This window comes from Vidua chalybeata, chromosome 2 (assembly GCF_026979565.1).
Source record: "Vidua chalybeata isolate OUT-0048 chromosome 2, bVidCha1 merged haplotype, whole genome shotgun sequence".
NCBI lineage: Eukaryota > Metazoa > Chordata > Aves > Passeriformes > Viduidae > Vidua > Vidua chalybeata.
The window spans coordinates 15,278,725-15,291,355 of record NC_071531.1 but is presented as its reverse complement, the minus strand read 5'-3'; the positions used below and the strand labels follow the sequence as shown (position 1 = coordinate 15,291,355).

General features: G+C 37.2%; 1 protein-coding gene across 4 annotated transcripts in view; it reads right to left on the bottom strand.

Moving 5' to 3' along the window:
* SH3KBP1 (SH3 domain containing kinase binding protein 1) overlaps positions 1–12,631 on the bottom strand; it is a 210,228-nt gene that overhangs the window by 85,719 nt on the left and 111,878 nt on the right. For 3 of the 4 annotated variants that reach the window (XM_053935584.1, XM_053935586.1, XM_053935587.1), the window contains 2 exons: positions 10,081–10,204; positions 4,747–4,821 (listed from right to left, as the gene is read on the bottom strand). In XM_053935584.1, the coding sequence (XP_053791559.1) occupies positions 4,747–4,821; positions 10,081–10,204 (199 nt within the window). The remainder of the gene's footprint in view (positions 1–4,746; positions 4,822–10,080; positions 10,205–12,631) is intronic. The other variant, XM_053935585.1, reaches the window with a different exon arrangement.

Below are 12,631 nucleotides of genomic sequence, written 5' to 3'. Positions count from 1 at the left end.
GGATCTCCTGATTTGATATGGCAGCCAGACAGAAACACTGCCAACTGTATTTAATATAAATTTAAGAAATTTATAAATGAAGCTTATTGAGTTTTTTTACTTTTATGGAAGGGAAGGAAAGCAAGGGGAAACACGATTTTCCTTCAATTTAGAGAATGACAGCATGGAACGCCCGGGTGACCGATCTGATTGACAAAGGTGGTGAAGTTATACATGGTAATTGCAGTAGATGAGACAGGAACTGTCCTTCTTCCATTCCCTCATGTACTGGTGAACACAGAAGAAATACCCACATCCTATAAGGTATTAATCTTGAACTTGCTTTCTATCAAAATCCTGTATTTTATTGAAGCCATCCGCAGCATTCCAGTGTCATAAAAAAATCAAAACAAAGAAAATTAAATTGGATTCTAAATACTACTGAAGAAGAAAGACATGTTGATTCTTCTTACTTTAAAGATTAATAAATTCATTCTTTCAGAACACAAATTTATGCTTCTTTACCAACAGTGATTATACATGTATAAATAGCTGAGGCAGACTATCTCAATATTAGTAATTATTTGTTATTCTCAGTCATTCCTTGAAAAAATGTAACTGTGTTAGCTAAATATTTTGTCATTTGCTTTCAACATGTTCATTTTCCTTTGCATAACAGTTCTTGCCACATAAGAAATGCCCCAAGATTTCTATGCTTGCACAAGTGGTCATGCAAGGGGAAGGGGAGTGGTGCCTGGCCCCACATAGCAGCATGCATTGAGGGCGATGCAGCACAAGCATCTTCTGCAGCATGAGCACAGAGCCATCAGTACAGAACTTGGTGGCTTCCCCACCTCCCCAGCCACTTCCCCAAGTACTGTAAGAGCAAACAGGAACAATCAGGAGCTCTACAACTGTAGACAACCATTGTCCTCTTCATCTGGGGACTATTTTTTTATCCCTTTCACCCAATACAGGCATGTTATCACACGTGGAAGAAGAGGGAAGCAGCCACAGTCAATAGGGTTCTTTACCTGCCACTCACCAAGCACCGGTCTTTTGTGAAACTCATGGAAAGCCACTTGGTAATGGGAATCCCAAACCACAGAAGGAGTTCACATTTCACCCCAGTCAACATAATTTTTCCACACATGGCCCCCAATCCCATGTCATCTGTACATTTATTCTCCAGCAAACAGGATGCTAATTTTTAATCATTAAAATTTCTCTCCCCCAATTTTATAATTTTCTTTCTCAGATGTTATTTTTTCATTGCAGCATCCGTAGCAGCTGTGTATTTGATACAAGCTCCTTTTTGCAAGCAAGTTGTAACAAGATGAGATGAAATACAAAGTTGTAACTGTCCTCTCTTCAGAACTGTTAAAATCTACATTTTGCTCATTCATTGAACTTTGCTCACATTCTGACACTCCTAAATGGGGTTTACAACATCATAAATACATCAGCCATATTGATTTCTCAGAACTCTGACCAGCCATAATTCCTCAAGAATTAAGGGGAGGGAGACAAAAAAAAAGGGTAAAAAAAGTGGTGGAGCAATAGAAAACACAAAACACAATTGAGGTTACTCACGAATGTTTCTGTTTCAACGATCCTGATCTTCTTCCATTATATCTAATAGCTATTACTGACAGCATTGTGGATCCACATATAAGGAAAGAGAGGCAAAGATTTGTCAAATCAAGCATTTTATCTGCACTGTTCCTCAGTTATTGCATCTTTGAAGAAAAAGAAAGCGAAGCAAGAAAGAGAAACTAAATCAATAAAAATAAAAAAATTAGAAATCCAAGAAGCGTTGTTCGTGGAGGTGCAAGAAAGTTGCAGGATGAAAGAAAAGAGGGCTGTGATCAACAAAATGACAAGTTTTTTGTTGTTGTGTGTCTCTCTTCTTCCAGCATATGCAGTAGCAAAGATTTCTGACAGCAGGTTGATGAGCAGAATGCCAGAGGAGCTGGATTTGTTGCTGAGCGGAGCCTGGTGTACCTCATGACCAAGAAAGCCATGTCAGCATATAAAGGCAAGTCTGGGTGTTTCTGCAGGAGATAATCTTTCATATTTCAGTGGAAGGTATCTCTAGAAGCAGTGACCAATTCAACAGCTATTACAGGCCTTGGTTAAGCAAGAAAACATCTTTTAAATGCAGCAGTCGGAAAATGGCTTTCAAAATAAAAATATTTAGCACGGAGCACTGAGCATGTGTTTGCCAAGTAAAAGCTCTAAGCTTGATTATAAAGTTGAGCAACACTTCATGCAATGTGATACAGGTGAATCCAAGCATTGCCTAGGCATAACTAATCTAAAGTTATGAACTTACTCCGGCTTAATTCACAGAGAAATCAGCAAGCTGAAATTGGAGCAGCTATGAGTTGTTTTAACCAGACATCCCTAAATGAAAACAATTCTGTGCAATGTCTCCAAATGGTTTTCATTGGAGACGTAAGCTCATGGATATTTGCCTAAAAATATGGACCATAGAGAAATGAAATGGAAGAAGCTGGCTGCACCACCAGTCGGCTTGTTCAGGAAGAGCATGATGAGTAAGTTTGCAGGAAGTGAGCTGTAAATAGATGGAGCGGGAGAATAAGGGATCCTCCTTTTTGTGTGTTAGTTTAGGCAAGAGCATCTCTGATAGTAACAACAGTGCAAACCCTTGTTTTGTTTAAGACTTCCCCATCTGACCTGACTTTGTGCATTACCAATTCCTCAGTCCCAGGTCCAACTCAAAAAGCAACTAACAGGCTGTAAGTGTAGCTGGATATCTGGCCTTCTGAGATGCAGCTTTATGGAGAAAGTAACACACCTCTGCAGCATGAAAAAACATGCAAGTCTCAACCAAATGCCAAGGGAGGTAGAATTAAACCTCCAATTAAACCAACTCCAGGTAGTATAAACAGATATCTTTTATCAGCTTTAAAAACAAAGTTTAGAAGGGTGTTTGCCCAGAGCAATGTGAGACAATCTACTGTGGGTTAAGCTGTCTTCTTGCAGCTGGTTATCAAGCTTTCCTCTATACACCCACCCAACCCTGCACTCTGAAATCAGTTTGATGCAATTTCTTTTCTGTGACATGGCACAAGAGTGGGTCAGTATGATTAACAAGAGGAACTAAATGCAGAGCTCTAGCACAACTGGAAAGGTGAGTGAATTCTTCCTGGCTTCAGTTAAGCTTACTTTAGATGACTTGAGAAGAGGGGAAGGATGATTTGGCCCTTAATAAATAACAGGCTGGGCATCGAGAGTAGGCTTTTGGAAAACTTTGAAAGGTAGGGCAGGACTACACAGTAAGATTGTGAAATTAAAAGCTCCAAAGGCAGACCTTGAATCTGATTTGAAGCTTCATCTTTATGTCCGAAGTCAAGCATACTGGAAATTAACTTCATAAATCCTTATTATGCTCATCAGATGGGTGGATTAGAGGACATGAGGGTCTAAGAATTCTGCAAGAAGCATGAAGTTTGAGTGATTGATAAGCAGTCATGGAGATAAAAGGTGAGAAGCAGCACAAAAATTTGAAGGCCACCAGCCACACGGTCTGCTCCAGCCAGAGCAAGGGCCTGGTTGAAGCTTGCAAAGAGCTGCAAAATGAATTCTAGTAGACAGGGAGATAATTTTCCACAAGGAAATACTCAGAGCTGCACACATTCACATAGATTTTTGTTCAAAAAAAAGGATCAGATTTGTTAAGAAAAACAAAAAATGGTGTAAGGGCAAATATGAGAATAGAATAATGTGACTTCAATGGCTTCATTCTTTGCTGTCAATGTGCATAAGACAGAAGTCCTCAGAGGCAGAAGACCATACACTCCTACCCATGAAGGAGGAAGAAGGGCAGCACAGCATGGATCCTCTCAAGAGAAAGCTCTCTGGGGCAAAAGCAGATGCCAAAGCTAGCACAACATCCTGCTCACTGGAAGACAGGACTGAACACTTTGCACTTAGACACACCAAATGTGAATCTTTTAGCTAGATTTCTCCATGAGGAAACAGGTGGAAGGACAGATTTCTGTCTTTCTTGCTTCCTCTGTCGTGCATCTGATACAACCATTCTCTCTTTTCCTATATTACCAGGGCAGTAAAAGAACACGAAAAGCAGGATGTGCCCTTCTTTAAAAAGCAGAAGCCAAAAACCTGAACATGAAACGAAAATAGCTTCATATCTTTTACTCTCCTTGGCAGGAAAAATGTATCAGCCAGAATGCTGTGAGTAATAACTGTCAAAGACAGAATGCCAAATGAAGAGCATGCAGTAAAAATAAATTTAAAAATTACAAAAAAAAGAGAAAAGTTCAAACAAGTCAAAACCCAAAATATCCTTTAAGAAAAGCAAAGCATACTTTATGAGTTCAACAATCACAATGGGAAATTTATTTTTAGAGCAGATTGACTTTTAATTCAAAGATTAGTGGTGATTATCAAGTCTTCTTGTTTCAGGGGGAAAAAGTGATGGGACTAAATGGTCTTAGATTCAATCCATAGCTGAGACCAAAACATCCAATTCACAATTTGCTGTGGGCTTATAGACATACATTATATGGACACGGAACACACACATGCACAGGAGGAACAGGTGCATTCTCATTGCATTAAGGCTGGGCAGTTCATCAGCAGCAAACTGACTTCAGCTTACAGATATATGCACGTAGAGTAGCCATAAGTGGGTAGCAGTGGCACAATTTACAAGTGTAGATAAATCAAACAAGTTCAGAGGACTGAAGCTATTGCTTGATGATTTTGGAACTCACTCACTGTTATAACGTCTGTAGCTGTCAATCTTTGCCGGTGCCACTCTGTACAGAATTGTCCCTTCAAAGGCAGATTTTCCTGACAGCAGGCAAGAGAAGGAAAGACAAAAAAAAGAGAAGGGGCAGGGTGGGGGTAAAGAGATCGAATGATGGTAAAAAGAAGGGAAAGGAAGAGGTTTTAATCTGTATTTTCAGTCACTGACATTTAAAAGCCTCATTAGCAAAATGAGGGGCACATTAACAAACATATCTGATTATAAATGAAGTTAAAATATTCTTACTGTATGTATGTCAGAAAACAGAATCTCATGATTTTGCTAAAGCTGTTATTTACAATGTCCAACAGAATGCATTCTTCTTAGGTTTGGTCTGTTGTCCTTCAAGTTGTGAGACTTGCAAATAAAATTGTCTGGTTTTTGCAGCCTTGCACAGGGGAATCCTGAAAAACTATTATTACTGCAATGATGTACTCACAATGGCTCAACATTCCTGCTGCAGATGTAGTGCACTTCAACAAGCACAGCTGACATCCAAACAGGACAATGAAACACTCACATCTCTTTATTGTACCAGGATCCTGTGAGCATCAGAAATACTGCATCTTTCCAAGATCACTTATTGGAAATATTTTGGACATGGGAACTGGTCTTAAACAGTGCTTAGTAGGAAGGATAGGACACTAAAACCTGAATAAATCCATTTTTCAGCTAAAAGCTTAATCAGGTGTGACTTGGCATTGACATTAACAAAAGCAAAATTCTAAAATTAGGAGGGAAAACAGTAAAACTACAAAAACCAAATCCCACTTCTCATCTATGATATTTAAGATTTTTTATTACAAAATCAATTTTTTTTTCATTGCTAGAGAGATATCTCATGCTCTGGTATTTAGGACACAAATTCAAGTGAAGGTAAAGGCATGAGCAGCTGAAGTGTTTTGTGTGTCAGGTTTTAAAACCCAGGCAAGCCCAAGAATATACCAATGCCAGCTTGTTCCAAATCCCCCCTAGCTATACCATCACAAAAATTGATGTCTTTGGTAAAATTTTATAGCCAAATAGCCAGTATATGTGAATTGCTGCAACACAGAATCACACCCAGTTTGGTACCAAAAATGTGTGGGATTTTTTTCTCCTGTATATCATTCTGTTGGACTTTCAGACAATAAAAAACTATACTTATTTAAATATTATAATAAGCTAATTCTTAGTTTTGTTATTGCAGTTTAATGAATAACAAAATGTTTCCATTGCTTTGTGTAATGAGGAAGTAAAAATGCTAGAAATCCATCTTTACACTTTCTTTTTACAAGATACCATTAAAAGAGTGCTATTAAAACAGTCAAACATCAACCCACTGCTAAGAGAAAAGTAAGTTAAGCTTGATGACACTGTGGAGAGCCAGAGAAACAGTAATGGAAATCTAAAGTTTTAAGAACTCAAAACAGAGGAGGTTGCCTGACTGAAGCATCAGCTGATGAGTCTATCAACAGTTCTAACTCCAGCAGCCAGGACTTTTCAGGGGTCATCACAAACAGGTCCCAAAAATAGTTGATAGATACCATGAGGCCCAGCTGTACCTTAGGGAACGCACATGAGAGACAGCAAGATACAAAAGGCCACCTTTCAGTGCTGTCATGACGCTGCTGGGAACATACTAAATGTTTTTTGAAATAACCTCCTCCATGTGAAATTGTGGTTATCTCAAATAGACTTTTTTTGACTACATGTCAACTTTTTGCTTCTCAGCAGGCTGTATTGACAAGAAGTGGTATTGAAAATAGTCTTAAAATTAATACTGTATCTCTGAGAAATATGGAAAATAATCTTATAATCCATGTATCTAATATAGTAATAAATTGATAATGAATATTATCTGTTCATGCTGTAACAGTTGGCCCAAGAAAGCAATATTTTCATTTAAGAGCATGCTTTAAAGAGCAAGGAACTGCTGTTTACTCTAAGAGTACCTGATCATGTCTGTACTTACATTCCAAAATGCGCCTTTGAAGACAAGAAATGTGGCAATCACCTTACAGCTGGGACAAATACTTTAAAATCAAACAAACAACCCCCCAAATATTTTGATCTTGCAACAGTCTTGCTTTCCAGCCTGCTGAGCACACACTATCAAGGGGAGGCACAGGTTCCCAACCCTTTCCAAATAAGGTTCAACCTAAGTCCCACAGTCAGGATTCAGAAATATTTGGCACTTCTAAAACTAGCCCAAGGCATTTTCAAAAAAAAGAAATTTTTGTTCTGAACAGGATTCTGAGGTTAGTCTATGGCAGAGCATAAAAATAAACCAAGATAATTTCTTCTGGCTGTTTACTCTGATCTGCCATAAAATTTACATGGACACAACAAAACCAATAAAATCAGACATTTTTCTCTACATTGGGGCTGCTGTAGATTGTAACAGAAGGACAGAGTAATATGGGATTTTATTAACTTTATTCCTAAAAAGCCAAGTTATGTTATTTTTCTTTTCTGTATTTCTTTTTGAGTTCACCAAAATTACATTTGCCCTTCAAAAAATTCTCTTTATAGATGGTCAGTAAAATGTGATTTAAAAATCAAGTTTAATTAAATTTACCCAGACATTAAATTTAATTATTAACTTAAAAATATTTGTGGGTTTGCCCAGTGCCAGTTCTCCACATAGCCCATGCTATTTTCCCAGGTCTCACAGTAAATCTGCCAAGTATTACCTTATCCATTTTACAAGTTGGGCTGAACAGTTCAATGCTGCTGCTCAAGATTGCAGAGCCAAACCCTGACCCTTTCTAGGCTCCTCTGAATGCTGAACAGAACCTCAGGAGCTGCCCAAGGTCTGAGTTCCATGCCTGGGTACAACCCCTCACCCAAGTGCCAACTTCATAATCTAGAATTCATACTCAAGGATTCCACCTTGCAAAGTCCTGTGATACAGATGCACTCAAAGTTTCCAGAGAAACAAAAAGGAGTTACTGCAGATTTAAGGTGCTGTCACATCTTGTCATCCATGGAGGAAGGAGCTGATCTAGAGGCATGAATACACACCTTTCTGAGATGTAACTAGGGCATTTCAACAGTGCTACTAGCCCAATGGTCAATTTTTCCAGGGTTTACTTATTTATTTTTTATTTTACTATGTTTTCAGACTAAACATGGAATGAGATTATCATTCCTAGTCAGTTGTGTAAACTTGTTGAAATTTTTGCAATCTGATTACAGAGATTTTCAAATCCAGATATTCAGTGTGCCTGAATAGAGCCTCATGAAGCACTGTGTGTTGGAGAGCAACAGCTGTATCAATCACATAAACCACATACAGAAAAAAATTAATTGATGCATACTTCCCATAACTGTCCTAAGGGAATGCAATTCTTAAATTGATAGCTTTACCTGAAGAAAAAATAAATTAAAAAAATTAAAATCCCCATAACAATCTCAGCATTCCTTCAGTCACTGTCTCTCTCTCAGGAGGTTTACAGTGTTCTTTTGTTTTATAAGCATATCTAATAGCTCCTCATCTTAGATAGCCAAAAAGCACCTCCAAAGAATTAAATTAAATACAAAAAAGTAGGAAACCCATCTTCCACCTACAGTTACTTTCAATTTATTTAAACATGCAAAAACAATATTTGTGTTACTGCTGTCTTCTCCATAAAAGTAGCACAGGTTTGGGTTCCACTGACAGTCAGAACCAGCACACAAACCCAAGCATGAACAAAGCATGGGCCATAATGGACATCAAGAGTTAATGCTTTGTGGCTGCTTTTGCACACTCCAATGTATGTTTTTGTTAAAAGCCATTTTTAGGATGCTTATTATGAAGTAAAAAAGTACCAAATTACCTGAAAAGAAAGAATACTCATTCATTCATATAGAAAAAAGTGGGATATTCCATTCTGAACATTATCACCTACCTTGTTCACTTATGTAGCACCAAACACTACAGACTCCAGAGCTGAAACTACTCTACACAATTAGTTCTTCCAAGACTCACTGTGTTTATAATGAACATCATTCATGATAGCATATACAGGTTATAGAAAGCAGTTTGCACTCTGACTGAAACATGCACCTTCACTTAATGACCTTTCTCCCTCTCCATCACATTAAAATTTTAAAGTTTAAAATATGTTCATTCCAGTCTGAAGGAATGTTACATTTAAGTATCCTGAACAGCACTGACCACAAGCCTAGGTCACCAGTACATATTCACACATGAAAATGTACTCCATTAGAAAAAAATATAAAATATTTTCATCATTGCAAAAGTTAGGGCTTAAGGGCTTTAGGGATCTTATTTTTGTGGTATGGAATAAGGGTGACAAATTTGCCGTAAGTGGAAAAATAAGGAGAAAAGAAAAAAGTATTATTATTTTCTACCTTTTATTGACAGTAAACTATAAAGGTTTTGGTAAATTTCAGGTGAAATCAGCATACAAAGATCTTGGTAGTACTTTGAATTTTGTTTATTCAGAGATCTCAGGAGAATGCTACATAGCAATGAACGTCTGCAGTGCTAAAAATAGGAAGACCTTGGCAAGTATTGTGGAATTGGCCTGAAATATGCAAATAGAATTGACTTCTTTTTTTTTTTCTCTGAAAATTCAGATTTGATCACTGAATTAGGAAAAAAAAAGTAATAGCTTCTTGAAGAACATAAAAAACATGAAGACCAACAGCTTTCCATTTCATGTAACAGCACACTTTTGGTTCAGGTTATAGTTATAAATAGGACAACCCACTCCCATGCTTATACTATTGCAAACTTAGTTACCAAACATGCTTTTCACCTGCAGCAGTACTGGCCCACTGTAAATGAGAGAACAAAGTCCATGTCCCAGTTCTGGTCTTTTTCCCTTTGGCTGCTGGGGCAGTGGGTGTCAGAGGTGATAGAAACATGCTCAGCACCTGGAGGGAAAAAGTGCTGCATGTCCTACAGCAGTAATTATGAATCCTTAGTCTATTGGAGTTGTTATAGAAAGCATGGCACTTTAATCCCTCCACTTTAAATAAGCCACTTTGTACTTTCCACATCTAAAGACAAAAAAATCTCTTGTAACTAATTGTGAAATACAAATGCAGTCATCATCATTGCATTCTCTCTTCTCTCAGTCTCTTGTGGCTCAGCAAGTCTTACACAGTTCAGAGAGCACTGACAATGTTGCAACTCAGGTAGCACTACAGGTATACATAAATCATCATCTGACCATTTCAGCATAAATTAAGAACATGGCATTCAAAAACATTTCCAAGCAAGAGATAAGAATGTGCTATCCTATCACGTGTTATGAGCTAAAGACACAAACATACATACAGAACATGAATAATAAATGTTTCCTTACTTGACTTTACTTGCTCCTCCTGTGCTATTCCAACTTCATCAGAATCAGAGAGTTCCTTTATGAAGTTGGAAGGAAACATGCCAGTCTTTCCATTAAGTATACCTTCCCACCAGCCCTCTTCCACCTGCACCAAGACACAAAAAAAAGGGGGTTTTACATAAGCAACACTTTACTGAGTACCATTATATAAATTCAATAAATGACAGGAATGGCTCTGACTAGTTTATATTAATTAATTTCAGGTATAAGGAGCACATGGCATGGGCTCCAAGCCAGAACACCTCTCTTTTTCTTCATAAGTGAAAACAAGAGAGATGCTTGAAGCCATCTGTAAATGTCAGCAGTGCTGACAGCAGTCAGAAGCATGGACGAGCACACAGTGTCTCTACATTTTAATTTTTATGGATATCCATTCAATCAGTAAATTTTCAGTGCACGCTGTATGACTATTCAAGACCATCTTAGTGGATGTGATTTGCAAATTCTGTTTGAATTCCCTAAGCAATTAATGGTGAAAGAGAAACACCTACAAAGGGCTACTCAGAGAATCTAATTTAGGTATCTTAATATAATGAAAACATTCATGCCTTCCCCATCAAAATCAGAAATTGTGTATTTTAGAAATTAAGAATGCTGCTACATCATTCATGTGTAAATGTAAGAAACCTGTGGGGAACAAAGAACAGTACTAATGCATATTTGACTTGAGATTTATGAAGAGGTACTGAAATACATAATAATAATGATAGTGTCAGGAGGAAGAAGGACACTACCTAGCCAAAATCCAAGAGAAAATATCACTTCAAAATTGCCAACTCCCTCCTCTGTAACCCATTCAGGATTGAATGGTAGTGTTAGGCAGTGAAATGACAGCTCTTAGAGATGCCTTTAGGTTATAATGGCACAGCAAGAAATGACTGATTATATGCATCAGCTAAACACATTCTTGAGAGATAAATGTTTTTCATCTGTCAGACACTGTCCTTTCACTAAAAATATGACAGGAGAGGACAGTGTAGGTCTGTGAAACATCAGTCTCCAATTATGTTTGACTCATCTCCTTCCTGCCTACCCTCCCCCTAGTTATGAAAAGTTAGCTTTACTGTTAAAAAAACAACCCCACACTTTAAATGAATCTAGCTAATTATTATACAAGAGTCTGTGAAAAGTCTTTTCACTTACCTGTGAAAAACTTGAGTCCTTAGGAAAGAAATCTTGTAATAATACAACCAAATATTTCCTCAAATTATACAGGAATGTGTGCATTTTTCTCAATTTAGCTACATGAGATATTTTAGTAAAAACCCCACATTTCTTGATCTCACAAGTTGAATTTTTGTTTTTATTTCAAAGTGGGTCATACCAGACTTTCATTTAATCTCAGTATCTGACAAAACTTCCCCTCCTTCAATGCCTCAGTAGTACTGGTGTGCTCCAGCACATCACTGGGAATTATCTTGCTCTTTTTACTATCCTGCTGCTGCTTGAGAAGATAGAATACATGCATACCACTCAATCACTTCAGTGAGGTGGAGCTTTTTCACACCACAGTATCAGAGTCTCTAAAAGGTAATATTTGCTTTCTTCTCTTCAGACTAATAAAAAGCACTATGGAAAACTGAAACTGCATGATACACAACACTCAGACTCTATAAATTATATCTCTAAAGACGATTTGATATAAATGTTGTATTCCATATAAAAATATATTGTTATATAGAAAACAAAATGACCAAGACTCTTTGAGCTATAAAATATTTCCATTTTTCTAATGCAGTATTCCCATGTGGCTGTATTGATTAGAGCTAAATATTAAACTGTAACTGCATTAGCTGATTGACCAGAAGATTAATGAGAGGATTTACACAGTTTACACGATCCCTGCTTTGCAAGATGCTGAGATTACTTTATAAATAATGTGACCAATATAATTCAGTTCCATCTTTTCTTCAAGTAATTTTCACTTGCTTACTTCTTCCAGAGTAACACTTCAGAGTTTTCTTACAGTTAACATTAGCACTCTTTATGTGATGTGTTGATCTGTGGATCTCTATGTATAGAAGTAAATATATATAAAGATCTTTAGACAGCTAAATCTAAACTGCACATGAATATGCTCAGATCATTCATTAATTTTCAGCTGACTGAAAAATTAATTGTCTGAAATTACCATGTTGTATAAAATGATTCTACAAATTCAGAAAAAAATGTAATGCAAAACCTACGGGTTTCTTCCACAAGGAAAATGCAGAGTCATGTTGGCAAGACATTAGAGATTGAGGTCAAACTGGGCCTCCTAAAGATTTATTAGGAAATTTTCATCAAAAGTATCGAAAGCTTGAAGCATTTGAAACATTTAAGCTACCTGCTACATATCCTTAAGCCTCAAAACACACCAGCTAGAGATGAATCTATACAATATAAGACACTAAAATACCTCCAGGATTTAGTTATCCCAAACTGGGGCATTCCATTACCAGATGGTTTGAAAAGTAGCAGTAATTCACAGCCCATATAACCTTACAAATAGAAATCCATTATTCATGGGGGG